Source organism: Chlorocebus sabaeus, chromosome 10, assembly GCF_047675955.1.
Source record: "Chlorocebus sabaeus isolate Y175 chromosome 10, mChlSab1.0.hap1, whole genome shotgun sequence".
NCBI classification, from domain to species: domain Eukaryota; kingdom Metazoa; phylum Chordata; class Mammalia; order Primates; family Cercopithecidae; genus Chlorocebus; species Chlorocebus sabaeus.
The window spans coordinates 115432312-115459557 of NC_132913.1; the positions used below are offsets into that span (position 1 = coordinate 115432312).

Here is a 27246-nt window from a genome sequence, read left to right on the forward strand (position 1 = left end):
ATCCCTTCTGCCTATAGAGCAGTTTTGTTTTGCCTCCCAATCCTCTAATTTTCGCCCTCCCACTTTCTTTTGGATAACGTATAGGTCAGGGGCATTGTCTTGCTGCTATCTACTGAATTATCCCTCTCCCTACCTACATTCCCAAAGGCTAAATGTACATGCCAGTAACATGGCTAACCAAACTTGGGACATTCCTTTCCATCTTGGTCACATTTATTAATTCATAAGCTCTTTGCTTTGGGAAAAGTGGGTGTTGACTATGTGCTTTTCAGCTGACTCAGTTGTGACAATTTTTGTATTTTGTTTATTGTGTGAAGTCCATAGTTCTTTGACCAGGAGAAGGAATTAAGTCAACATTAACTAATCTAGTTAACATTCTGAGCACTTTAATGATTTCTGTTGATTGAATATATAATCTAAGTAAAGAATACTAGTATCATTTGAAGCATGCCCTTTTAATGTATTGAAGAATTTGAGGAATAGAAGCTTCTTACGTAAGTGTTTTGGGAATTAGATTTGTTGAATAATGCACAATCAAGGGAAAATCAAGATTATTAAGATACGATGGGAAACAATCACTGAAGAAAAGCATGTATTTCTGGCAGCATCTTTGTTTATTTTAATTTTTAATTTTTATTTTTGAGACACAGTTTTGCTCTGTCACCCAGGCTGGAATACAGTGGCACAATCTTGGCTTACTGCAACCTCTACCTCTGTCTCCCGAGTAGCTGAGATTACAGGCATGTGCCATCATACCCAACTAATTTTAGTATTTTAAGTAGGTATGTGGTTTTACCATGTTGGCCAGGCTGGTCTCAAACTCCTGACCTCAAGTGATGCACCTGCCTTGGCCTCCGAAAGTGCTGGGATTATAGGCGTGAGCCACTGCTCCCAGACTCTTTGTTTTCTGTTTTTATTCTTCATGACACATATCACAGCCTTTGCTCATATTGGAGTTCACTAATCATGAGAGGGATGAACATATTGCCTAGATCAAAGTTCCACAACGTTTTTGGCACCAGGGACTGGTTTCATGGAAGACAATTTTTCCACAGACCAGGGGTATGGTTGCGGGATGAAACTGTTCCACCTGAGATCATCAGGCATTAGTTAGATTCACATAAAGAGTGTGCAACCTGGACCCCTGTATGTACACTTCACAATAGGATTCGTGCTGCTATGGGAGTCTAATGCTGCTGCGGATCTGATAGGAGGCTGAATGAGCTCAGGCGGTAATGCTTGCTCGCCCGCCACTCACCTCCTGCTGTGTGGCCCGGGTCCTAACAGGCCACAGACTGGTACTGGTCCATGGCCCAGTGGGGTGGGGGGACCCCTGGCCTAGAGGTTTTGTCACAGTGAAGCAGTCAAATGTACATGTTTAAATTTTGTACTTTATTTTCTAGATCCATTTGTACAGCATCCCAAAGAACTTTTAGTAGTCAACTTAAAGACTTTGAACTTTTTACTTTATTACAAACAAGTAGTGAATAAAGAAAGCAGACTTTTGTTAACTTATCTGCTAAAATGTTAAAAATGCATTTCCTTAGGGTATTAGATCATACTCTGTGTACTACCAGGTGCTAATTCTTTCCAACCTTTCTCTGAGTTACAGATTATTATTATATTGCTTATTCATTGTGTACATTATTTATTTATGCAAGCATTTATTTCCTCAATAATTAATAGCACATATTAAATACCCTCATATATAATGCAAAAAATCTAAAATTATAGTACAGAAAGAAACACTCCCTTGATGATAATGGCATTTTGCATTGATACAGACTTTGTATGTTTAAAGTATGTATCTTTCTTGAATTTTCAAATAGCTTTGTAGAGATCTTGATCTTCAAGGATTTATCTTCTGATAATGCTGATCAACTGGGCATGGTGGTGCATGCCTTTAATCCCAGCATTTTGAGAGGCTGAGGCAGGAGGATGGCTTGAGCCCAGGAGTTGAAGACTGGCCTGAGAAACATAGTGAGATCTTGTTTCTACAAAAAATTAAAAAATTAGCTGGGCATAGCGGCATGTGCCTGTAGTCCTAGCTACTCAAGAAGATGGGGCAAGAGAATCGCATGGGTCCCCAGGAGTTCGAGGCTACAGTGAGTGTTGATTGTACCACTGCACTGCAGCCTGGGTAACAGAGCAAGACTCAGACAAAATGGAAAAGAAAAATGTCGATCCCTATCATTTTTTCTATTTTCTTATTTTTCTCTTACTTTTTAAATTTAAATTTATTTATTTATTTATTATTAATGTATTTATTTATTTTTGCCTAGGCTGGAGTGTAATGGCACAATCTTAGCTCATTCAACGTCTGCCTCCTGGGTTCAAATGATTCTCGTGCCTCAGTCTCCCAAGTTGCTGGGATTACAGGCATGCCAACACACCTGGCTAATTTTTTCCATTTTTAGTACAGACAGGGTTTCACCATGTTGGCCAGGCTTGTCTTAGACTCCTGGCCTCAAGTGATCTGCCCGCCTTGGCCTCCCAAAGTGCTGGAATTACAGGCATGAGCCACCATGCCTAGCTTCTCTTACTTTAATAAAATATTTGTGTATAGCCAAATAATGGAAAATGCATCAAGGAATAGCTAAGATCAGCCTCATCCCCCTGAAGATGCAATCATGACTTGAAAGGAGCCACCTGACATGTCAGAGTGCCTGTGTCTTCAAGCTGCTGATGTTGAATATTATCAGTCTTTGTGATCTTTGCTAATTTGATGGGTAAAACTTATGTCTATTCTGTTTTGTATTTTTTCTTAATAATGAAGTTCGGGACTTTTTGTTTTGGTTTGTTTATTGATCATTTTCTGTCTTTGTAAATTGACTGCTCCTGACTTTTGTCCAAAATTCTTTTTAAAAATCATTTTTGGAGTTATTTATATTAAGTTCTTAAAGCTTTGTGTTTATGGTTCAAACTTCTTTGCTGATTATTATTTGCCTTTAACTTTGTGGCATCTTTTATTGTACAGAAGCTTACAATTTCTTTTAGACAAATTTGTCAATTTTTTCTTTTATAGCTATTGTATTTCATGTACTTACAAAGGTGATTACAGACACTAAGAGACAAATACATTGTATTATCTAGAATATTTTATATTTTATTTTTAATATTAAAATTTGTAATCAACCTGGAATATTTTTGTACATTGTATGTGGCAGAAATCTATTTTATTAAGTTTTCAAAAATCTAACTGATTATTATATCATTTATTGAGCAATACATTCTTTCTCTATTAATTTGAAATATTATCACATCATTTATTGAACAATACCTTCTTTCTCTATTAACTTGAAATATTACCTTCATTTTATTTTTAAATTTTGATGCATAGATAATCAAAATTGATGATTATGCTGATCTAATTTTGTATCAAAACCACACTTTATTTTTTTATAGTTCATTGTAATATCTGGTAGAGTAAATTTTCATATTTCAAAAAGTAAAATCATTTAAATTACATTAACTTCATAAATTTGACATCTTTACAGCATTGGGTTTTCTCATCCAGAAATGTGTCTCCTCATTTATCACAATTTTCTTTTATATTCAATAGTACATTTAGGACTTGCACGTTTCTTGTTAATTCTATATTTGGATATTCAGTAATTTTCTTTGCAATTATAAATGTGATATGTGATCTTGCCATTAACTGTATCTTCAATGGGTACAGTATCTCTTTCTTATCTTCTTCCAGTCTTAGCTTTTTATATTCTATTCATCTTTTGTAAGCACCTTAAATCTTTTTTATAACATGTGGCACACAGTTAAGTTTAAAAATATTTTAACAATGCTGTAATGTCCATATTTTGCTGAAAAGTTTAATGTGAAAAGTTTTTTTTTCACTCTGAATACTGGTTGACTCTCCACAGAATCTTTCTTTTTTTCTTTTTAAGTTTACTTTTGAGAGTAGAGTTTGGTTTCAGGTCTTTAGTACAAAGGAACTACTTTTTTGGGGGGATAAAAACCAAAACAAAATTATGCCAAACTGTCCTCTAAGTAGCATTTGCTTGCTGTGTTGTAGTGTTCTAGACAGTTTCTTGAGTCATTATAAGCATTTTGAATTACTTTTCTGTTCCAAAATCTTGCAGTTCATTATGCAACAGCTGCTTGGATTTCCTGTTTAGCTTTCAGCACATCCGTGCAGCAAGACAGGGTTGAGAAACATTCCTTTCGAGAGATCATAGCTGTGCAGCTGAGTGGGTAGTGATGTCCGACTCTGAGGTAGAAACTCCAGAGGAGAAGCAGCATTGAAGGAGAAGATCCTGAACTCTTTGAGGTGGTCGGGAGACATCTATGTATCTGGAACTCAGAGGAGATATAGACTGGAGATTTGCGATTAATAGTTAGCATGTTGATTGTAATTAAAGCCATGGAACCGATGAATATACATAGGGAAAGAATGTAAGGTGAGAAGAGAAGAATCTGTAGACCTGAAGTTTAAAGATGCTTAGTGTTTAAAGGTCAGGCAAAAGAGGACAAAGGGGAACAAAAAATAACAAAGTGATTGGAAAAAGAGAAGAAGAGATTTTATAAAAAACCTAAAGAGGGTATATTTGAGGAAGGAGGATATATTGTTTATAGTATTGATTATTTCTGAAAGGCCACATGTTATAAGGACAGAGAATGTGAAATGCATTAAGCAATTTGAGGACGGTCTTCCTGTCATCTACCAGTTAGTTCAGGTATTCAACAAGCACTGCTAGAGCGTTTTGAAAGATCATGAAGACACTGGATAAGGGCAGGCACTTTTGATAGAGAAATGGAATCCAGAGAGGAATCTGAGCGTGTTGCTTGTACTTGAACCTAAACAAAAATCACAGGCCTGCTGTGCTTAAATCATGACTTGCCCTGAGAAGGATCTTTTTGGGAATATAGGGAAGCATAGGACATGGATATGCTTCCTTCTTCAAAGATGTTACAATCTCACTGGAAAAAGAAGGCATAAATGCAATTTAAGTAATACAAGGTGACCATGTAGGATATGCCCCAAGGTAGCATTTGATTAATAGCTAGAAAATAAGCACTGTTCATTAAGACTTTATTCCAGGTGCTTTATATACATCTTATTTAATCTCAACGAGCAAACTCTAGGTTCATAGATGAGAAAATTGACATTTGCTAGATCATGACAGAAGTAAGGGGTTGAGGATCTATCTGATGCCAAGTATACACTTTTCAACTCTGCCATATTCTTTTTCTTTTCTTTCTTTCTTTCTTTCTTTTTTTTTGAGACAGAGTTTGACTCTGTCACCCAGGCTGGAGTGCAGTGGTGTGATCTTGGCTCACTGAAACCTCCGCCTCCTGGGTTCAAGCGATTCTCCTTCCTCAGTCTCCCAAGTAGCTGGGATTACAGGCGCCTGCCATCGTGCCCAGCTAGTTTCTGTATTTTTATTAGAGATGGGGTTTCAGCATGTTGGCCAGGCTGGTCTCAAACTCCTGACCTCAAGTGATCTGCCCACTTGGCCTCCCAAAGTGCTAGGATTACAGGTGTGAGCCACTGCACCTGGCCTCTGCCACATTCTTTCTTAATGACTCAGTGCTTTTGAAAAGTAAATAGAGTGTTTTGGCAACATTTCCTATTTTCCCTTGATCTGAAATACTGCTGGAATTATATCTGTTATACCAAACTATGGTCTATAGCAGTGATTCTCAAACTGTGGAGGACTCCTGGGCACCCTTGAACACTTTCAGCAGGGTCTCAAGGTCAAACTTATTTTTCCTAGTAACAATAAGATGTTACTTCCTTTTCTACACTGTGCTGACATTGTCACTAATGGTGCAGAAGCAATGGAAGGTGAAACTGCTGGTGCCTTACTACAAATCGAGGCAGTGGCACCAAACTCTAATGGTGGTCACTGTATTTCTTCTTCACTGACACACACTCACAATAGGAAAAAACAAAAAAAAAATCCCAACAGAACAACCTAGTTTTGCTTGAGGATTTCCTTGATGAAACAGTGAAAATTATTAATATAGCAAAACATTAACATGGGAGTGCATGTATTTTGAGTATTCCAGGTGATCAAATAGGAAGTACTAAGAAAGCACTTCTGCTCTAGTGTGAAGTCTGATAGTTGTTGATATGGTTAGGCTTTGTGTCCTCACCCAAATCTCATCTTGAATTATAATTCCCACAATCCCCACGTGTCAAGGGAGAGACCAGGTGGAGGTAATTGGATCAAGGGGAGGTTCCCCGATGCTGTTCTCATGATAGTGAGTGAGTTCTCACGAGATCTAATGGTTTTATAATTGTTTGGTAGTTCCTCCTGCATTCATTCTCTTCCTGCCACCTTGTGAAGAAGGTGCCTTGCTTCCTCTTTTCCTTCCACCATGATTGTAAGTTTCCTGAGGCCTCCCCAGCCATAAGGAACTGTGAGTCAATTAAACCTCTTTCTTTTATAAATTACCCAGTCTTGGGAAGTTCTTTATAGCAATATAAAAACAAACTAATACAGTTGTCTTAAGGAAAATATAGGTGGTTGTTTGAGTTCTGAGATGAGCCAACTTTTTTTCATGGAAAAGCATTTTTACTTGAAAGACTGACTGAGAAACAATATGGTTTTCAGACTCAGACATTTGGTAGACATTTTCTTGAAAATGAAGAATGTGAGCCCACAACTTTCAAGCAAAAATATCAACATTTCTTGCTAGTGATATATTTTAGCTTTCAAGCAAAAAGTGTAAGTTCAGAAAACTTTTGTTTACCACCATAATCTTGACAGCTTACCAACAGTAAGCGTTTTCTTATGATAAAAATTGGTAGTGAAAGTGGCAAATGTTACTTTCTGATATTGTGTGATGAAATAAGTCAACAGTTACAAGATATGCATAACTTAGTAGATCAGTATTTTTCAAATGTTCGGTCCACGATTATGCATGGATCATGCATGAATAAAAGATCCATCAAAAGTGTGAAATAGACCAATGGGGTTTAATGCAAGTATATGGAAAAGTTCACTAATATGATTTCAGATTCTATATCGCAACTAATTTTAAGAAGTTACCATTTGTTGAGTTTTAATATAATATCAAAAAATGTTCACCATGATATAAAAGGGCAATTATAATATTCCTTCATTTTCAACTACATATCAGTGTCTGAATACATTCTTTTCTTATACTTTTCAAAAATATTTAACAGCAGCTTGAATGCAGAAGCAGAGATGAGAATCCAGTGTCTTGAACCAGATATTAGAGATTTGAGAAAGTATAAAAAAGTGCTACTCTTCTTACTCTTTTTAGGGTCATGAAAATATAGTTATTTTTACAAAAATTTTATAAAAATAACATGCTGTGAATTATTGTTATTTTACTTAATATATATTTTAAAATTTCTCAATTTTAGTTTTTAATAATGGAAAAAACCCAAAATCCCTTTGGTGTCCTAAATAATTGTTAAGAGTGTAAGGTGATCCTGAAGCCAAATTTTTGAGATGTACTAGTTTATATCCACAGACAGAGGTAGTAGAATAAAGTGGTTAGGAGGCTCTGTTCAGTTTTTATTAGCACTGGGCTGTTCAGATGGAATATGTTCTATGGATCCATCTTCAAGTTCACGGATTCTATTCTCTGTCATCTCTACTTTTGAACTCACTTAGCAAGTTTTTTTTTCTTTTTTTAAAATTAATTTTTTTTTTATTATACTTTATGTTCTAGGGTGCATGTGCACAACGTGCAGGTTTGTTACATATATATACATGTGCCATGTTGGTGTGCTGCACCCATTAACTCGTCATTTATATTAGGTATATCTCCTAATGCTATCCCTCCCCCCTCCCCCCACCACTTAGCAAGTTTTTTATTTTTGTTATCGTATTTTTCAGTTCTATAATCCTCATTTGGCTTAATAAATATTTCCTGGGATTTTCAATTTTTTCATTTGTTTCAAGTGAAATTGTAAATGATTATTGAAGGATTTTTATAATATCTTCTTTAAAGTCCTCGTCAGATGATTCCAACCTCTGATTCATCTTGGTATTGGTGTTTGTTGATTGTCCTTGATACAATAGATGATTTTCAAAACATTGGCATGGTGGTTCATGCCTGTAATCCCAGCACTTTGGGAGGCCGAGGCGGGCAGATCACCTGAGGTCGGGAATTCGAGACCAGACTGCCCAACATGAAGAAACCCTGTCTCTATTAAAAATACAAAATTAACCGGGCATGGTGGCGGGCGCCTATAATCCCAGCTACTAGGGAGGCTGAGGCAGGAGATTCGCTTGAACCTGGAAGGTGGAGGTTGCTGTGAGCCGAGATTGTGCCATTGCACTCCAGCCTGAGCAACAAGAGCAAAACTCGGTCTCAAAAAAAAAAAAAAAAAAAAAAAAATTGTATCCTAGACATTTTGATTATTACAGGGATCCTTGATCCTGTCTAAACCTTCTAATTTGGCAAAATCTGCTTAGATTTGGCATATGTGTTCTTGGGCTACTTTTGCGGGCGTTAGTTCCCATGGTGTCCGTGTAGTTTCCTAGGCCCTTGCAACGTCACTGTCCTTTGTTTTTTCGGGTACTGCTAAGGCTCCTGCTCAGTCGCTGCTGGCGCCACCTGCAGGGGGCAGAAGATACTTCCCTAGTAGGCCGGGGGTCACTGAGTGATCTTGGTGGTCACTTCTGGCCTGATTGTGCTGCTGGCTGGAAGACAGGGAGACGCAGAGCTTTGCTAAGGTTGCCTCAGTGCCTAGGTGTGGACTGAGGTCTGAGACATCCCTGAATGTAACTGTTGCCCCTTTTGCAAGTGGAGAGGACCATCCACCAATGGCCTGGCTGTGGAGCGGGGTCTGGGAGGTCCCAGGATTTTCTTGATGGGGCTGAAGCCAGATCCGACTGCCTGCTGGGGCCCAGCATGTGCAACGGGAACTGGACCAGCTCCAAGCTTCCACTATGGGATCAAACTGCTTGCAGAGGCCCCATTTGTGGTGCAGGGATTAGGGCCCTCTTGTCCTAGTTTTGGGGTGTGGGGTGCAGTGATAAAAAGAAAATCCAGGAATCTCACCACGTAGTCATTCCTCAAGCCCTGAAACCCATAGCCAGTCTACCTTCTTCCATCTATCTTTCTATTATTTTATCATTGTCTATTGGACAATTTCAAGGGTATTTAGTTAAATTTAGAGGGAAGGACCGGGGAAAAGTGTGTCTACATGATCTTGTTTTGGAACTAGATATCACTGCTTATGTTTTGTTAAAAAATTAAACATTTAAAACATAAAAGTGGAAAAAACTGTGGCAACGTAGGTTAACTTTTGACATAGGTGGTCATCGTAAGTGTTTTTATAACATGTTTGTTTATTTCTATAGGAATTATGTTGGAATATGAAAAACATGGAGAATTAAAGACGAAGTCAATAGATTTGCTTGATCTTGGTCCCAGGTAAGTTAGCTGTAGGATTCAGCAAGCAAATGTTCACTGGGAAAGGCTTGACACAGAGTGATGTGTGGATGAACTGCATAAACTGCAGATAATACGCTGTTTTTAAAAAATTGTTCTTCTGTGGTGTATCAGTTTCTGTTTGTTTCAGGGAGTTGTACCTGAGGCTCTTGCTGAATGAAGAGGAAGTGGGAAAAGGGTCATCGCTCTTTTCTTTTTTTCTAAGGTCTTAAAAAAATAAACCTTTCAGTTTATAATTTTAGAGAGGCTGTGAAGGTAGAGTTTCCACACCCAGTTTCACCTGATGTTAACATCTTAGATTAGTGAGGTACATTTATTAGGATTAATGAACCAGTGTGATACATAATTATTAGCTAAAGCCCACTTTATTCAGTTTTTCTTAGTTTTTCCCTAATTCCTTACTTCTGTTCCAGGATTCCATCCAGAATCCCACATGACATTTAGCCATCATGTGTCCTTAAGCTTCCCTAAGCTGCGACCGTTTCTCAGACTTCCCTTATTTTTGCTGACCTTTACTTTCTTTCTTTTTTTTTGAGATAGAGTTTCGCTCTCATTGCCCAGTCTGGAGTGCAGTGGCGTGATCTCGGCTCACTACATCCTCCGCCTCCTGAGTTCAAGCGATTCTCTGCGCCCACCCAGTGACCTTTACATTTTTGAGAAGTACTTGTTACTGAGTTTTAAGAATGTTACTGAGCCTGTTATTTTCTTATTAAATACTTCTTCAGGCTGACTGCATATATTCCTCCTCATTAATTGCCATGGGGCAGAACAAGGAGCCCTAATCTCTATTACTGAAGCGTGGTATGAGCCCAGAGGAAACCCTTGTGATGTAATAATGCCCAGAGTTCATTCTCTTAAGGAAATCTAATGCAAATAGCTGGGCATGGTTGCTCACACTTGTAATTTCAGCACCTTAGGAAGCCGAGGCAGCAGTCACCTGAGGTCAGGAGTTCAAGACCAGCCTGGCCAACATGGGGAAACCCTGTCTCTACTAAAAATACAAAAATTAGCCAGGCATGGTGGTGCATGCCTGTAGTCCCAGCTCTTCAGGAGGCTGAGAGAGGAGAATTGCTTGAACCCAAGAGGCAGAGGTTGCAGTGAGCTGAGATCGCGCCACTGTACTCCAACCTAGGTGACAAAGTGAGACTCTGTCTTCAAAAAAAAAAAAAAAACAACAAAAAAAGAAATCTCATACAAAACTCCACTTCAAGGCCAAGACCAAGGCCAAGTGTGGTGGCTCACACCTGTAATCCCAGCACCTTGGGAGACCAAGGCAGGAGGATCACTTCAGGCTAGGAGTTTGAGACCAGCACAGGCAACACAAAATGGCAAGACCCTGTCTTTGTAAACAAACAAACAAACAAACAAACAAACAAAAATCCTACTTCAAGAGAGAGTCAGACTAGTGATTATCCTGTGAGAGCCTAAGTTCACATAAGGTGAAAATAATCTCAATGGGTGAAAATTGCAAAAGAAAGAAAACAAAAATGTTGTGTTTTAGGTTTGTGGCCTGAGACTGTAAGCAAAAGGACCTGTCTGATATGGGCTACTCTCTAGTTTTGTGATGAGTCCCCTTGGCACCATAGCTGATGAGACAGGGGCTCTCTCAATCCTGGAGCCGCTGCCACTTGAGAGGTTTGGTGATTCTGGAACCTGTCTAGGGTGGGGGTGGGGCATGGCTCAGAGGATGGTGGTCTATGTAGGGTCCAAGTCTTATTTCAGGTGCTTGGCACAAAAAAGGTAGTCAATTGATTTTTTTTTTTAAAGTCAAAGAATAAACAGTGGCACAGATAGTGTCATTGAATACAACAGTCTTTGTTATTTTCAGGAACATTGAGGCCTAATATCAAACCCAACCTGTAATTTTTATAAATGGAACATGTTATTGATTTGTGTGATTATGCTAGCATGCAGAAAGTTTCTTTGTTAGACATTCGTTTATTTAGTCAGCAATTATGTACATGTGCCTTCAACATATATTTAAGAATCTAATCTGGGTTAGATTCTATAAGAGGCTATAAAGATATTAATCATAATCCCTAGACTTGATAGGCTTTTTGTCTAGTTTGAGAGACAACTTGTGCAACATAGGATATCACACAAGTGGTACAGATAAGCTTCTATATGAGAGAATAACCTCCAGCTAGACATTCTGCAAAACCACAGTTTTTTATATTTTAAAAGTATGAATTATTAGGTGATTTCAAAAAGGACTTGTGGGCTCTGACTCCAGGCACTCAATACTTTGAAGGGCTTCATATTAGCTATAGTCACTCAATTGTGCTATGCTTTCCTGAGGAGATGTAAGGCACTAGCCACTCATAAACATGACCTTTTGGTGATAGGAGAAAGTAAATAAATGTCTCAGAAAAGTATGAATTTTATTTCTAGTTTTTGCAAGAATCTGAAAGTATTGTGCCTGTAAAAACACTGGCACCGTAGATGACATGCTGGAATTATTGCATGAAAATCCTACAGGGTTGGAGTGTTTAGGTTATCTGGTTAATTTGGATCTTGCAAGGAAATCTGTTTTTATACAAGTTATTAAAAACTTTTCAAAGGAGCATTTTTACCCTTTTAATTCTTGTGAAATTAATTATCTTTTTGACAATGGAATATCTCAGGGTTTATCCAAGTCATTATTATGGATGGTCCCTGGTTCATTTTTTTCAAAATATTCACTCTTACTCTAATAGATTATGTTTCTTGAGAGCTGGGACCATATCTTTTACACACCCAGTGCTAAAGCAATAGTACCAACTCAATAAATGTCAATTGAATGAGCAGGTCCCTAGCTCAGTGCCTTGCACAAAACTGGAACTTAATGTTTGTTGATGGGGTGAAGAGGGGGATACTTATGAAGGGCCACATTCATGGGAAGTGGATACTGAGACAGAGGTGGGTGAGTCAAAGGTTTATTGGGCAGTGACAACTGTGACAGTCCAGGGTATGAAGCAGAAGCAGTATCAGGCAGGAGGAGCCATCTGACCTCGATGAAGGAGGCGGGACAAGGAAGAGAAGCTCTGGAGGAGCTCAGGAGCAAAACTTACCAGCTAGAGGAGTGCCTTATAGAGAGAAAAGGCCAGGCTCTTGCTCTGCCCCTGCTCAGCGGTGGACGGACAGCCCCAAGAGAAGAGGCAGCCCTGGCCCGGGATGCCAACATGCAGCCTGAAAGAGCTGCAGCTAGAAGCTGTCAGGCGACAAAGCTCCAAGCCTGACGCTGGGCCTGAGTTCTTTGTTAAAGGTGGGGGAACCTGCATAGTGCATCTTCTAGACACGTGTGTGACGGGACTTGTAAAATGGCTCTATTTTGGATGCTTCATGGTGTATATACATTGAAACCTTTTTTGAACGCATATTATTCTGTACCAGCAACATTTTCAGAATTTCTGTGAATTATTTGAATACTAGAGGAAATTTGAATCTATCTTTTTTTTTTTCAGACCAGTTATCTTTCAGGGAAATAATATTTTAGTCCGTAATAAATATTAATATTAGTCTTATTATTCTTTAAATTTATGGGTTAGGCATTTTTCTCTTTTCCTAAAATTATTTTAAATCAAATCTTTCTGAACCTCTGTTTCTTCATCTTTAAAATAATTACGATAAAAGCATTATACTAGCAAATTGTTACAGGATTAAATAAGAGAACATGTGTAAAGTGAAAAGTATGATGCTGGGAACATTCAATACATGTTCATTCAAAAGACACAGGAAAGAAGGAAAAAGAGCTCATGTTCAGAACTAGTACGGACTAGCCCTTCCTAGGTGTCTTCATTCATTTTGTGCTGCTATAACAAAAAAGACCTGAGACGGGATTATTTATTTCTTACAGTTCTGTCTTGGAAATCCAAGATCAAGGCCCCCACAGGTTTGGTGTCTGGTGAGGGCAGCACTCTGCTTCCAGGATGGCATCTTGATGCTGTGTCTTCACATGGCAGAGGGCAGAAGGGCAAAAGGGATGAACTCTCTTTGTCAAGCTTTGTTATCAGGGCATCTAATCCCATTCAGGAGGGCTCCACCATTGTGACTTAATTACCTATTCAGGCCCCACCTCTTAATGCTGTGACATTGGTGAATATATTTCAGCATGAATTTTAGAGGGGACACAAACATTCAAACCACAACACTAGGTGAGAACATTAGACTCTTGGCACAGCCTCCATGAAACAAGCCTTAGCTTTGGAAAAATGTGTTTTAGAAATTCCAAGCTTCTTGCTTTCCTGCCATCATCTATAAGCTTCTTGCTTTCCTGCTGTCATCTATTTACTGATTTATGTGATCCCTCTACCCGCGCCCCCCCGATATCTCTTGGGAAAAATAATGATGTTTTTGACATTTTATAAGTGTGCTTCATGAAACAATACAATCAATTCTTCATGTAATAAAGATATAGGCAAATTTTGACATAAAATAAAAGAAACTTGTTTTTGGGTGAATTTCAGTACTGATGTCAGTGCTTTAGTAGAAGAAATCCAGAAGGCAGAACCTCTAATCACAGCTTCACGAACAGAGCAAGTCAAACTTTTGATACAGAGGTTACAAGAGAAACTTGGCCAGCACAGCAATCACACATTCTATCTTTTTAAGGTAATGGATTTACAAAAATATCAGATAGAAGAATTTCAGTGAAATGACTGATATTTTATTTATTTTTCTTTCCCTAAAAATATTTTTCCATGAAAAATGCATGTCAGTGATTGACTGTAGTGCCTCACATGTTTGCTAAGATTGTCCCAATAATTATTTGTTAAATGAATGAGTAAAATCCAAAACACTTATTTCTTGAGAGGTTAAATAAAGATTTCAGCTCCTCATATAATGATAAATTTAAAGGGTTATTATTATTAAGATAGTTTTAAGTTATGGAATAAGTAAAGCTTTTTTCTAGTTAAAGTAACATTAAGAAGTGTTTTATGACAAATCAACATTTCATATTTTCTGCTTTCATGTGAACTAAACCATATTTCAGTAAATTATTTATTTTTATGGCATGTAATTTTAATGTGATGTAAATATGCTTTTTAAATAGTTTTTTGATGATTAAATATAGCAAATATAGTCATTTAGTACTTCAAGAAAAGCTTTTAATTTTCCTTTGTCATTATCTTAGAATTACTTCATATTACGCTGCTTTTATCTTTTATGATTTAAATATAATTATGATAATAAAATATAATTATTAGTTATATACTCACCTGATACAAAATATCCAGGCATTTGTTTCTGGAAGAGGATGTTACAGTCTTGTAACATTTCTTTGTCCAGCAGGTGGCACTGTTTCATTTCAAATATGAGCTATATAGCAAGCATGTCTCATCATTTATTCTCCAAAGGGAATATTTTTGATAGTGAAAGTACATGCTATTAACAGTTACATTTTGGTAACAGACATAACTTGGACTGTCCCAGCCCAGCCAATCACTCTTAATAGACTGTCCAATCTATGTATATGCGTTCAACAAATATTCATGTAACATTCACTGTGTGTTAGATGTTGTAGGGATTGAAAGATAAAGAAGACATATTCTGACTCTAAAGGAGCTTCAGGATTCATAAAGTAATAATACATTGTCAAATCTTGATTGAAACATATTTAGTGTATTGCCTATATACCCAGTCTATACATATGTACAAACCACATGCCATATGTAAAAGAAAATGTTACCAATTAGTGCTATCAATAAGATACCACATAGCACTAATTGTTAACATTTAGTGGTATCAATAAGATGCCACATACCACTCTCTAAAGGTAAATCTGATGTCTAATTAAGACAAAATTGAATGTCTTCATTGGTTTGAAGTTATAACTAACAAATTAAATTTAATTTGGCTTGAGTCTAAAAAATGGTGTTTTCTTTCACTGAAGGTTCTCAAAGCACATATATTGCCACTGACTAATGTTGCACTTAACAAATCCGGCTCATGGTAAGATTCTCTTTTTGTATCTAATTTTTAGCAATGAAACCAATTTCTGTGTTTATCAAAGATTCCAGTTTGCTAAGTACATAATACATTCATTTTTCTGATTTCAGTACCCTCTTGGATATTGAGGAGAAATATAAGCCCTTTCTCCCACTATTCTAATCCAAGTTTTCTGTCATATTCGTGCCACAGTGATTGGGAGGCATATTGGATTCTCAGGCAATGTAGCTTGTGAAGAACTCAACTCAGAAATGAGTCGGGCAGGGTGGCCTCATATCTAACTTGATTGGTTGTGATCAGTCTATTCAGAGCAGGCGTTTTCCATCTAGGTCAGTGGTTTGGGGTATGGCGAACAGCAGCTTCAAGTCTCTATTGAGAGCATGGCTGTGATCAGCTTGGGAGCTGACATGCTAGGTAGGAGAGATGAGGGAGAAGCCTCCTCTTGACCTGCAGACATAAAATAAACATAAAATAGACATACAATAAGCAGTTTGCTAGGGCTTCCATAATAAAGTAGCACAAACGGAGTGGCTTACACAACCAAAATTTATTGTGTCACAGTTGTGGAGGTTAGAGGTCAGAGGTCAAGGTGTCATCAGGGTCAGTTCCTTCTGAGGCCATGGGAAAGAAGCTGTTCCACAGTTCCTGTAGCTTCTGGTGGTTTGCCGGTCATCTTTGATGTGGAGAAGCATCACCCTGAGCTCTGCTCTCATCTTCACATGGTTTTCCTTGTGCGTGTCTGTGTCTATATGGCCCGTTCTTATATAGACGTATTGAATTAGGGCCCACCCTACTGCGGCATGATCTCATCCTAATTTAACTAACTCTTTTTTTTTTAGAGAGAGTTTCACTCTTGTTGCTTAGGCTGGAGTGCAATGGCGTGATCTTGGTTCACTGCAACCTCCAGTTGCCAAGTTCAAGCGATTCTCCTGCCTCAGCCTCCTGAGTAGCTGGGATTACAGGAGCCTGCCACCACGCCCAGCTAATTTCTTGTATTTTTAGCAGAGATTTTCTCCATGTTGGTCAGGCTGGTCTCGAACACCTGACCTCAGGTGATCTGCCTGCCTTGGCCTCCCAAAGCACTGGGATTACAGGCGTGAGCCACCGCGCCCGGCCCTAACTTAACTGTTAATAATTATATCTGTAATGACCTTATTTCCAAATAAATTCATATTCTAAGGTTCTGGGGGATTAGGACTTCAACATATAAATTTAGAGGGCTTATATTTCAACCCATAAAAGTATCTATAGTATATATGTGTATAGTTGCAAATGTGTGTTTGCATCTATCCAAAGGTAGAGAAAGTCTGTGGGAGAAGATGGTAGAAGGAAAATACCTAGGAGAAATCAAAGATACCTTGTCTTGTCAACCTGCCTGTTTAGTTGAGTTTTGCTATTAGACTTTTCTTCACCTTTTCTTGTTACCACTTGACATTCAGACTGGCTTTTCAATTTTGTGGATTGTTTTCTGTGCTGGGGAAATATATTTTTATTTTACTTTTGAAGCAATATTTTGATTTCAGAGATATTTTAAAAAGAAAGTCTCTTTCCTAATTGAATATTGAAGGAATGATTAAGATGCTGCTATTTTACATTATACTCGACTCACTATTCCTGTAGGAGAATGTTAAAGGAACCATTCATTTCTTAAACAGAATATAGGCCAGGTGTGGTTGTGCACACCTGTAATCTCAGCACTTTGGGAGGCCGAGGCGGGCAGATCACGAGGTCAGGAGTTGGAGACCAGCCTGGCCAACATGGTGAAACCCCATCTCTACTAAAAATAAAAATAAAAATTAGACAGGCGTGGTGGTGTGTCTCTAATTCCAGCTATTCAGGAGGCTGTCTCTAATTCCAGCTATTCAGGAGGCTGAGGCAGGAGAATTGCTTGAACTCGGGAGGCAGAGGTTGCAGTGAGCTGAGATCGCGCCACTGCACTCCAGCCTGGGCGATAGAGCAAGACTCTGTCTCGGGGGTGGGGTGAGGGTGGGGGTGGAACAACGGAATATATCACAATTTAGATATTGTTCTCAATTTAACTTTTTATTCTGCACACATGATTTCCATTGTAAAAAGCATAATAGGCCAGGCGTGGTGTGTAACAGCTGTAACCCCAGCACTTTGGGAGGCTGAGACAGGCGGGTCACCTGAGGTCAGTAGTTCAAGAGCAGCCTGGCCAACATGGTGAAACCCCATCTCTACTAAAAACAGACACAAAAATATAGCCAGGCATGGTGGCGGGTACCTGTCATCCCAGCTACTCAGGAGGCTGAGGCAGGAGAATCGCTTGAACCTGGGAGGCAGAGGTTGTAGTGAGCCAAGATCATGCCATTGCACTCCAGCCTGAGTGACAGAGCGAGACTCCCTCTCAAACAAACAAACAAACAAACAGCATAATAAATAGAGTTATTATCCTGCAGGTAAAACATGAAGTGTTTATTAACACACTGCCATTCTTCCCTGCAACACGTTTATATTCCTTGTGTTAGCTTTATCACAGGAAGCTACGATCGGACGTGCAAGCTCTGGGACACTGCATCTGGAGAGGAACTGAATACCCTGGAGGGCCACAGGAATGTGGTTTATGCCATAGCATTCAACAATCCTTACGGGTGTGTTCATCCTTTCACGTATTTGTTCATTAATTCATTTATTCATCCCTCCATCTGCTTGGGGAGAAAGGGAAGCAGATAAGAGGTCTAAACTGACTGAGTGCTTGGTATGTGCTTTGGAAGCCTTTTAAATGCCTCCTTCAATGCTTAAAGGGGTCTTTGGGTTACCTATCACTATCCTCATACAGAATACAAGGTTTGCGACCAGGCGCGGTGGCTCATGCCTGTAATCCCAGTACTTTGGGAGGCCGAGGTGGTGGGTCACTTGAGCTCAGGAGTTTGAGACCAGACTGGCCAACATGGTGAAACCCCATCTCTACTAAAAATTCAAAAATTAGCTGGGCTAATGTATGTACTGTATGGTGGCGCATGCCTGTAGTCCCAGCTACTCGGGAGGCTGAGGCAGGAGAATCACTTGAACCCAGGAGATGGAGGTTGCAGTGAGCTTAGATTGCACCATTGTACTCCAGTCTGGGCAATAGAGTGAGACTCTGACAAAAAAAGAAAAAAGAAAAAAAAAAAAGAATACAAGGTTCAAGTATGCTTCCAAGGATCACACGGTAGTAAAGAGGAGAGCTGGAGTTCATGCTCAGGCAAGACTTGACTCTCAACCCTTGGAAGTTCTGACAGGCACTGTGTATTGATGTTCACAGCTCTGGGCTGGTGCCTCTGGGGGAATGTGACATACACACACAGCATGGTTTACTTCATTTAGAAGTTAATTGACAGTCTTGCCAGGCAGGATAAAAACGTGTGTGGCAACATGCCAACATGCTAAATAACAGTACCAAGTAAAACAGAAATATTTTCAAACCAACCTCTAGATAATTGACGGGAGATTAACCCAGTGTCCTCTATTCTTCCTCACGACACACTGCTGATTCCCACGGCACCCTGAGCATCTGTAGCAATGAAGATACCCACTGGAATGGGCATTCTCCTCCCACTGGTTAGGTTCTAACCTGATCAAGAGTTAGTTGTATTTGTCGACCAATGTGCTTATGTTGGTTGTGCTTTCAATTGTAATTGTGTAACATAACGTGTAATTTAACTAAATATTACATAAACTAATAAAATACGAGTGGAAAAGAAACCTGGCCTTTTCTAGGGAAGCACAGATAAGGCAAATCTTTGAAAAATTGTTTCACAACTAAATGAAGTTGTGGATGAGATCAGTGTTCAATTGGAAAGCATACTGTCAAAATCTAGAAAAATTCTGCACTCAGATTGTTCTGCACGTATGTTTAAGTTCTTTAAGTTCTCATTCCATTTGCAAGAAAAGAAAACTAGATATTGTAGAGGTTTGATAACATTTCTGAAAGACAAATGGTGAACTCCACTTAGCTGACACATAATCAAAGAAGACAGTGCCCTCTTGTGAAAAGATTGGCAAATAAATATATATTTATATCTAGTGGAGTATACATTTTTTAGACAAGCATGTATGTTTTCATGATTGCACATGCTAAATGAATTTTTCCGTAGATGAAGCTGGTTCTATAAATGTGGCTCATTTACTATAGTGTTATGATGACTAGAACAAAACAGTAAATGATTTAACAATTAAGAGAAGAGATCACTGTGATTTCTTCCGGTGAGAGTCTTTAGAGATGGTGTGAGCTGAAAGCGGAAGCCAGAAGGATGAAGGTGGTGAGCAGTGGAGAGGACGCACAGAGCAAAGAGACCTCAGCAGCTCGGTGTTTCAAGGAGGGGATTCATCAAGCACACTCAGTGGCCAGTCTCTGCAGCGAGCATTTCATGTTGAGAAACAGAAGTGTGTGAGGTCAGAGCATTCAGTGGAGTTTAAACTCTGTCCTGTAGGACTGAGTTGCCATCAAGGGTTTAGGAACAAAAAGTGGAACAATGAAAGTGATGTTTTAAATGGAAGGATAGCTCTGGCAGAGAGAAGAGGTCAGAGGGTTTGGATGTAGAAGAAACAGGACACAAGGAGGTCATTTAGGATGCAGATGCGACAGTACACTTGTGATAAAGTAATATACTCATTGCCTGGGTAGGGGCAGAAAGAATAGAGGAATTTCATAAAAATTTGATACACTTAGAATAGACATTTTATACTATAGTTTAAAAACTTGTTATCTAGGTTGCCCATATCATATCTGTAAAAAATGTAATACCCTTTCAAAACATGTTAATTGTGATGGCACCAAACTTAAATTGGTACATTAAAATGATTAAACATTCCAATTAAGTTTTAGAAAGTTTAACTTTGATCTATGCATTTTTATATTCCAGAGAATGACAGTTTTTATAATACCTTATTACACCAGCCTATGAAAAGATAAAGATTTTATTGAAATTATAAATGACACTATTTTACTTCTGGTATAATTCCTACTTTCATTGCAATGCTATTTAAAGGGTATTCTCTATAAAATAACGCCGTATCCTTTAATAGTCTACTTAACAAACGTGATGTGTTTGGGCGTCTATCTGAGAATGATGTTTTCTCTTGTTGGAGAGGTGAAGGATACTTTTTGACCCTTCAACTGAATTCTACCAAGAGCCCCTGATGAAAAACCCCCTTGTCCAATCAGTTATCCTCGCCTGATGATTCATGTATGCGTGAATGCAGTGTTCCTCATTGCACTTTGGGGTCACTGGGGTTTCGGTAGCATGAATTCAACACAATCACCAAAGAATAAGAGGGAGTGTGTGTGTGTGTGTGTGTGTGTGTGTGTTTATTGGAGAGAGAGAGAGAATAAAAAAAACTTCAACCAAATTTACTGTTTATCTGCTTTATACCTTAGGGCAGGTGTAAGCTTTGATTCAATGCAGTAATTCTCAAACACATTGACATGAGACATATTGTTGCGGGAAGTCAGGGACCCCAAACGGAGGGACGGGCTGAAGCTGCGGCAGAAGAACATAAATTGTGAAGATTTCATGGACATTAGTTCCCCAAATTAATACTTTTATAATTTCTTACACCTGTCTTTACTGTAATCTCTGAACATAAATTGTGAAGATTTCATGGACACTTATCAGTTCCCCAATGAATATCCTTGTGATTTCCTATGTGTGTCTTTATTTTAATCTCTTAATCCCGTCATTTTCTTTGTAAGCTGAGGAGGATGAACGTCGCCTCAGGATCCTGTGATTGTGTCAACTGCACAAACTGTTTGCAGAGCATGTGTGTTTGAATATGAAATCTGGGCATCTTAAAAAAAGAACAGGATAACAGCGATGTTCAGGGAACAAGAGAGGTAACTTTGAACTGGCCGCTGGTGAGCCATACGGAACAGAGCTATATTCCTCCTCTTTCATAAGCAAATAGGAGAAATATCACTGAATTCTTTTTCTCGGCAAGGAACATCCCGAGAAAGAGAATGGGCCCTGAAGCTAGGCTTATAGACGGCCCCTTTTTAAGGCGTCCCGTTTTTTATGGTCGAAGTCGATGGGATGAAATAAGCCCCGGTCTCCTATAGCACTCCCAGGATTACTAGGATGGGAAAATTCCCACCTAATAAATTGTGGTCAGACAGGTTATCTGCTCTCAAACCCTGTTTCCTGATAAGATGTTATCAATGACAATGCATGCCCGAAACTTCATTAGCAATTTTGATTTCACCTCATCTGGTGGTCCTGTGATCTCGCCCTGCCTCCATTTGCTTTGTGATATTTTCTTACCTTGTGAAGTATGTGATCTCTGTGACCCACACCCTATTTGTGCACTCCCTCCCGTGTTGAAAATCGCTAATAAAAACTTGCTGGTTTTATGGGTCGGAGAACATCATGGATCCTGCCGACATGTGATGTCTCCCCCGGACACCCAGCTTTAAATTTTTCTCTCTTGTGCTCCTTCCCTTTATTTCTCAACCCAGCGGAGACACTTAGGAAATAGAAAAGAACCCACGTTAAACATCGGGAGCAGGTTCTCCCAATAAGATATCTTCTATAACGTTCTCCCAATAAGATATCTTCTATAACGTGGTGTCATGTTAATACAGAGAACAGTTTGTGATAGAATAGATATCAGTCAAGAAACAACAACAACTCCAGACTCATATGTTTGAGGGGCAGGAAGCATGAAAAAAATTGAGGAAACTGATAAAGAATGTACATAATGAGACCTCATCTCTCCAAAAAAATAAAAAATATTAGCCAAGCATGGTGACATGTACCTGTAGCCCTAGCTACTCAGGAGGCTGTGGTGGGAGGATTGCTTGAGCTCTGGAGGTTGAGGTTGCAGTGACCTGAGATCGCACCACTGAATTCCAGCCTGGGCAACAGAATAAAATTCTGTCTCAAAAAAAGAAAAAAAGAAAAAAAAGTGCAAGGCTTTGAGCTTATCTTGAGCACATATTGGAAGACATCAGCAGCTGAAGTAAAATGCCCTGGGCTGGATGCCAGAGGAGAAAGCCTGGTCAGATACACTGTTAGGAAGCTTTAGGTGGGTGAGTGTTTGCCAGTACAAGCTGCCCTTCGATCATTGACAAAGAGGGTGCCACTTTGGTTTAGCCTGAGAGACCACATAGACACTACAGAAATATGGGTGTCCTAGGACAAGGGAGAGAATCAAGGCATCAGTGTTAGTCTGGATAAATATAAATTTCTAGTCTGCTTTAGGATATATGTGTTGGTGAGATCTCTTACACTTTGGGAAAATGAACTTGTGCTGTAAATGATAATCCAATTGAGTGAACATCTTGAAGAGCTGGTATAAAAGACAGATGTAAGCCAGGGTTAAAAGGAAAGGTTTTAGTTCCAAGATCAAAGGCCAAACAGGGTAATCTACTCTTGCTTGTTGGATGTTGACGACAGCCCTGCCCCTCAGTCAATGTGAGAAGCCTCTTAGTTGAAAGTCACTGAAGTCTTTGTATTTCCTTTCTAAGCCCTCATACAACTGGAATAATATAGGCATTATTTCCTTAAGAGGACAAGCACTGTCTAAATTCTCAAAACCTTATTAACCCATATTTTTAATGGGATTTATCTTTTTTCATTTTTCTTTTACATTCAGTGTTATTCTTTTCCATATATTTATTAACAGAATTTTTCTATGTTTACACAGTTCATACTATACGTTATTTATTTTAATTTGTAAGTAATTTTCTAAACTAAACCTTTTGCTACATTCACTAAACTCGTTTTAAAAATTGTTATAATCCCTGTAAACTGGTTCAACCATTGTGGAAAACAGTATGGCGATTCCTCAAGGACCTAGAATTAGAAATACCATATGACCCAGCCATCCCACTACTGGGTATATACCCAAAGGATTATAAATCATGCTGCTATAAAGACACATGCACATGTATGTTTACTGTGGCACTATTCACAATAGCAAAGACTTGGAATCAATCCAAATGTCCATCAGTGACAGACTGGATTAAGAAAATGTGGCACATATACACCATGGGATACTATGCAGCCATAAAAAAGGATGAGTTCATGTCCTTTGTAGGGGCATGGATGCAGCTGGAAACCATCATTCTCAGCAAACTATCACAAGAACAGAAAACCAAACACCGCATGTTCCCACTCATAGGTGGGAATTGAACAATGACATCACTTGGGCTCTGGAAGGGGAACATCACACACCAGGGCCTATTATGAGGAGGGGGTGGGGGGAAGGATGGCATTGGGAGCTATACCTGATGTAAATGACGAGTTGATGGGTGCTGACGAGTTGATGGGTGCTGATGAGTTGATGGGTGCAGCACACCAACATGGCACAAGTATACGTATGTAACAAACCTGCACGTTGTGCACATGTACCCTAGAACTTAAAGTATAATAATAAAAAAAATTGTTATAATCCCAAACAAACATACCTATAACTTTGAAACCTTTAAAATTAAATGTGTAAATTGATACCACTCAAAAATTAGACTTTTATTATCCACTGAAACAAATTTAAGATTGCTTATAGCTTTAGAAGTGAAGTAAATTTTTTACTCATGTATTAACATCTCTTATCTTAGTTCAGTTTATTATATAATGTGTCTTTTTTTTAATATTCCACATTTCTTTTAAATCTTAGTGACAAAATTGCCACTGGGTCCTTTGATAAAACTTGCAAACTCTGGAGTGTAGAAACAGGAAAATGTTACCATACCTTCAGGGGTCATACAGCAGAAATAGTGAGTATATTTAACAATTTATTATTATATTTTATGTTGCTGTTTCTTTTTAGGATTCTATTATAAAAGTAGCCCCACTACTTTTATGATTAGTTTTCAAATTCTACCCCATGTTTTTAGTCTGCCTATATTTATATGGTGGTACTAATACAGTTTAAAATTACTCTAGTTAATATCTTGCAGATTCTATAAAGAATTGTATCCTGCATTGACTAAGTAGACATGTAATATGATACATTTATAAATATAATAACCAATTACTTGTTATAACTTATAATAACCAATTATGATACATTTATAAATATATAACCAAATATAAATTACTTTTTCTTTTTCATTGACTTTTCTTTAAAGTACTGACTCAATGAGGGTCAATTAAGTGATAAAAACAGTTTTTAATATAATTTTTAAACTACTATATGAAATATTTAGGCTGATTGTTCTCTGTGTATCATTAGAGCCCAAATTTGCATGAATAGTCTGATACTCGAAACAGCTTTCACTATTGGAAAGCCCTTTTCCTTGACCAATTCTGAGATGTATCTTATAACAATTAGTGTAATAATTGGCATTCTGTAAGAACAGATGACAGCTCTTAAAAATAAACAGGCTGCTGCTCCTAATGATTAGTAATACCTTAAATGTTTTTAATCAAAGATTTAAATAAGGAAAAATTGATCTGATTTTAACAAATCCCCAAGTTCTGTTTTGGCCTGTTAGTGGGGATCACCCCTTTCCCTCCATTTCTGGCCTTCATTAGGTAGAATGATTCTTTAGATATTTAACTCACTTCCCTTGTTGTACTTTGAAGTTACTCTTAAGTGGATAATACTACAAGAGAATCCACAAATAGAAGGTACCCAATGCAGTAGTGGTATAAAAATAATAGAGACTTTTAAGGGTGAAAGAGAGAAAAGGCTAAAGCAGGAAACAAAATATAACCACTTTTCCCATAATTGTCAGTAGGGAAATATAGCTCAGTACTTTTTGAATTGAACAGAGACATAAAAAGAATGTGCTAGTAACTATTATTAGATGAAGAAGGGAAATTGATAACAAAGAGTGATGGGTCTTTTAATCTCAATATTCACTGGAAAAAAAGATACCTGCTGTGAACCAGAAAAAGCAAACAAGAACATACAGGGGTGGAGGGAGGGAAAGCAAGCCACGGCGGTGACAGCTTTTGTGAATAGTTGGTGACAGCCAATCTGCCAGCAGTGTTCAAGTTCTAGCACCCACACCCACCCCTGGAACTGAGGAACAAGATACTTAGGACAGACTGTAGAATGCTTGGAAATATTTCTTGAGGATAAGAAAGTTACCTGTAGGTGGGAAAGGGTCCTGTATCCTGCTAATTTATGTACACCTTAAACAAAACAAGAACAAAAGCGGTCTGCTTATTTTAGAAGTAAAATTCATTTACACTCATCCTAAACATTCATGGTGTATTAATCCACCAATAACTCATTCTCTGTTGAAGGTACTTTGCTAGTGACTGGGAATACCGCAGTGAAACATAACTGACCCTTTGACAGCTCTTGCTGTTTGAGAGGCACTGTCCTAAGCCCCTTTACACAGACAGGTATTAGCCTAGTTGTGCCTCATAGCAACCCTAAGAGGAAGGTATTTCCCCATTTTACAGATTAGGGTACTGAGTCATTGAAATCTTAAGTAACTTGCCCAAAGTCAAAGAAAAACATAGTGCGTGTTCTTAGAGTGTGACCATTTTCCCATACTCTTTTAGATTTTGGGAAATATTTTCTTTATATATAATTCCTAGGGAGACGTTCCTCTTTTTCAATCAACATTCATCCAATAAATATTTATTAAATATTGACTATGTGTGGAACCCTGGCCTACATGCTTAGGGTACCTGAGAGAATCAGACACAGTTCTTACAATTTAATAGAAGGAGTAAAAGCATCAGTGGATAAGTTCAAAGATGTGTTGTAAGTGTCAGAAGTGGATGGGGATTTCAGTGTGGACACAGAGGGAGCAGTGCGGCCTCCTGAGCCAGGGAAAGGTGTTCAGGAAAGACTTTCCAGCGGGGTGGCATGTGCATTCCAGGCAGAGCGAGCAGTCCTGGCAAATGCTGAGAAGTGGCGTGTGCCTGAAACTCAGGTGGCTCTGTGTCATCAGAGCAGAACTTCCGGACCCTCCACGTGGTGCCATGTGCAGAATATGCAAATATGGATTTGCAGCACACTGAGGGGAGCTGCCTGCTGTGCATGGCTAGAGGCGATGGGCAAGGATCCCTGCTGCTGCCCAGCTGCCTGGGTTAACAGTGTCCATGCCTTAGCACACCTATAGCCCATTCAAATTCAGATCACAGGGTGTGAGCAATTAAAGTAGGACAGCCAGGCAAGGGCCATATTATGCAGGAGGTTATATACTATGCTGAGGAATTGGATTTTATTTTGCAGGTAATGCCACACTGTTGAGACTTTTTGGCTAGGAGATGGTATGATCATCTGTGCTCTTTGGAAATATTATTTTTGTGCATTGTGAAAAAGAGATGGGAGGGTGGTAAGATCAGCGTTATCGGCCAGTTGGGGATCTTGCTACAATCCAAGTGAAAAATGATGAAGGCGTGTTGTAAAGATAGATGAAGAGAATGTGAGTAGAACCTGGTTACTAAGTAGTCATGAGGCATAAAAGAAAAGGGGAACCCAGGATGGATTCCCTGATTTTGTGCTTGCATGATGGGCAGTGCCATTCACTAATTCTGTGCATGAAAGAGGAGGAACAGGTTTGCATCAATATGACTTTTGTGTCTTAGGTTGATATAAGCTGCCTGTGTGATAGGCAAACAGAGGCATCCATTTAGCAGTTGGCTCTTTGGGGCTGGAACTGAGCAGTGAGGTCTGGGAAAGAGACTTGAATGCATGAGTCACTAGTATCTGGGTGGCGGTAGAAACCAATGAGCAATTGAAATTGCCTAGAGGAAAAGGTAGAGTGTGGAGAGGAGACTGACAGAATCTTGGGAGGATAGAGAAGAGAGAACTTCAAATGATACAAAAAGAAAAAAGAAAAACAAGAAGAAAGAGAGGGAAACTAAAGAACAAAGGAGTCAGTGCTGCAGATGTCAGGGAGGTTAAGTGGGATGACTGACCAAACCTGGATTGGACATTTAGCCAGAGTGGTTTCAGAAGAGTTAAGAGTGAGCAGAAGATGAACAAAAATGATGGTAGACTGTTTCCCAAGAA

At 38.7% G+C, this 27246-nt stretch overlaps 1 protein-coding gene across 1 annotated transcript in view; it reads left to right on the plus strand.

Moving 5' to 3' along the window:
• The window catches only part of DAW1 (dynein assembly factor with WD repeats 1), a 57622-nt gene that overhangs the window by 4990 nt on the left and 25386 nt on the right, over positions 1-27246 (plus strand). Inside the window, exons 2-6 of the mRNA XM_007966517.3 lie at positions 9306-9378; positions 13842-13986; positions 15269-15327; positions 17814-17936; positions 23941-24040. Coding sequence (XP_007964708.3) covers positions 9306-9378; positions 13842-13986; positions 15269-15327; positions 17814-17936; positions 23941-24040 — 500 coding nt within the window. The remainder of the gene's footprint in view (positions 1-9305; positions 9379-13841; positions 13987-15268; positions 15328-17813; positions 17937-23940; positions 24041-27246) is intronic.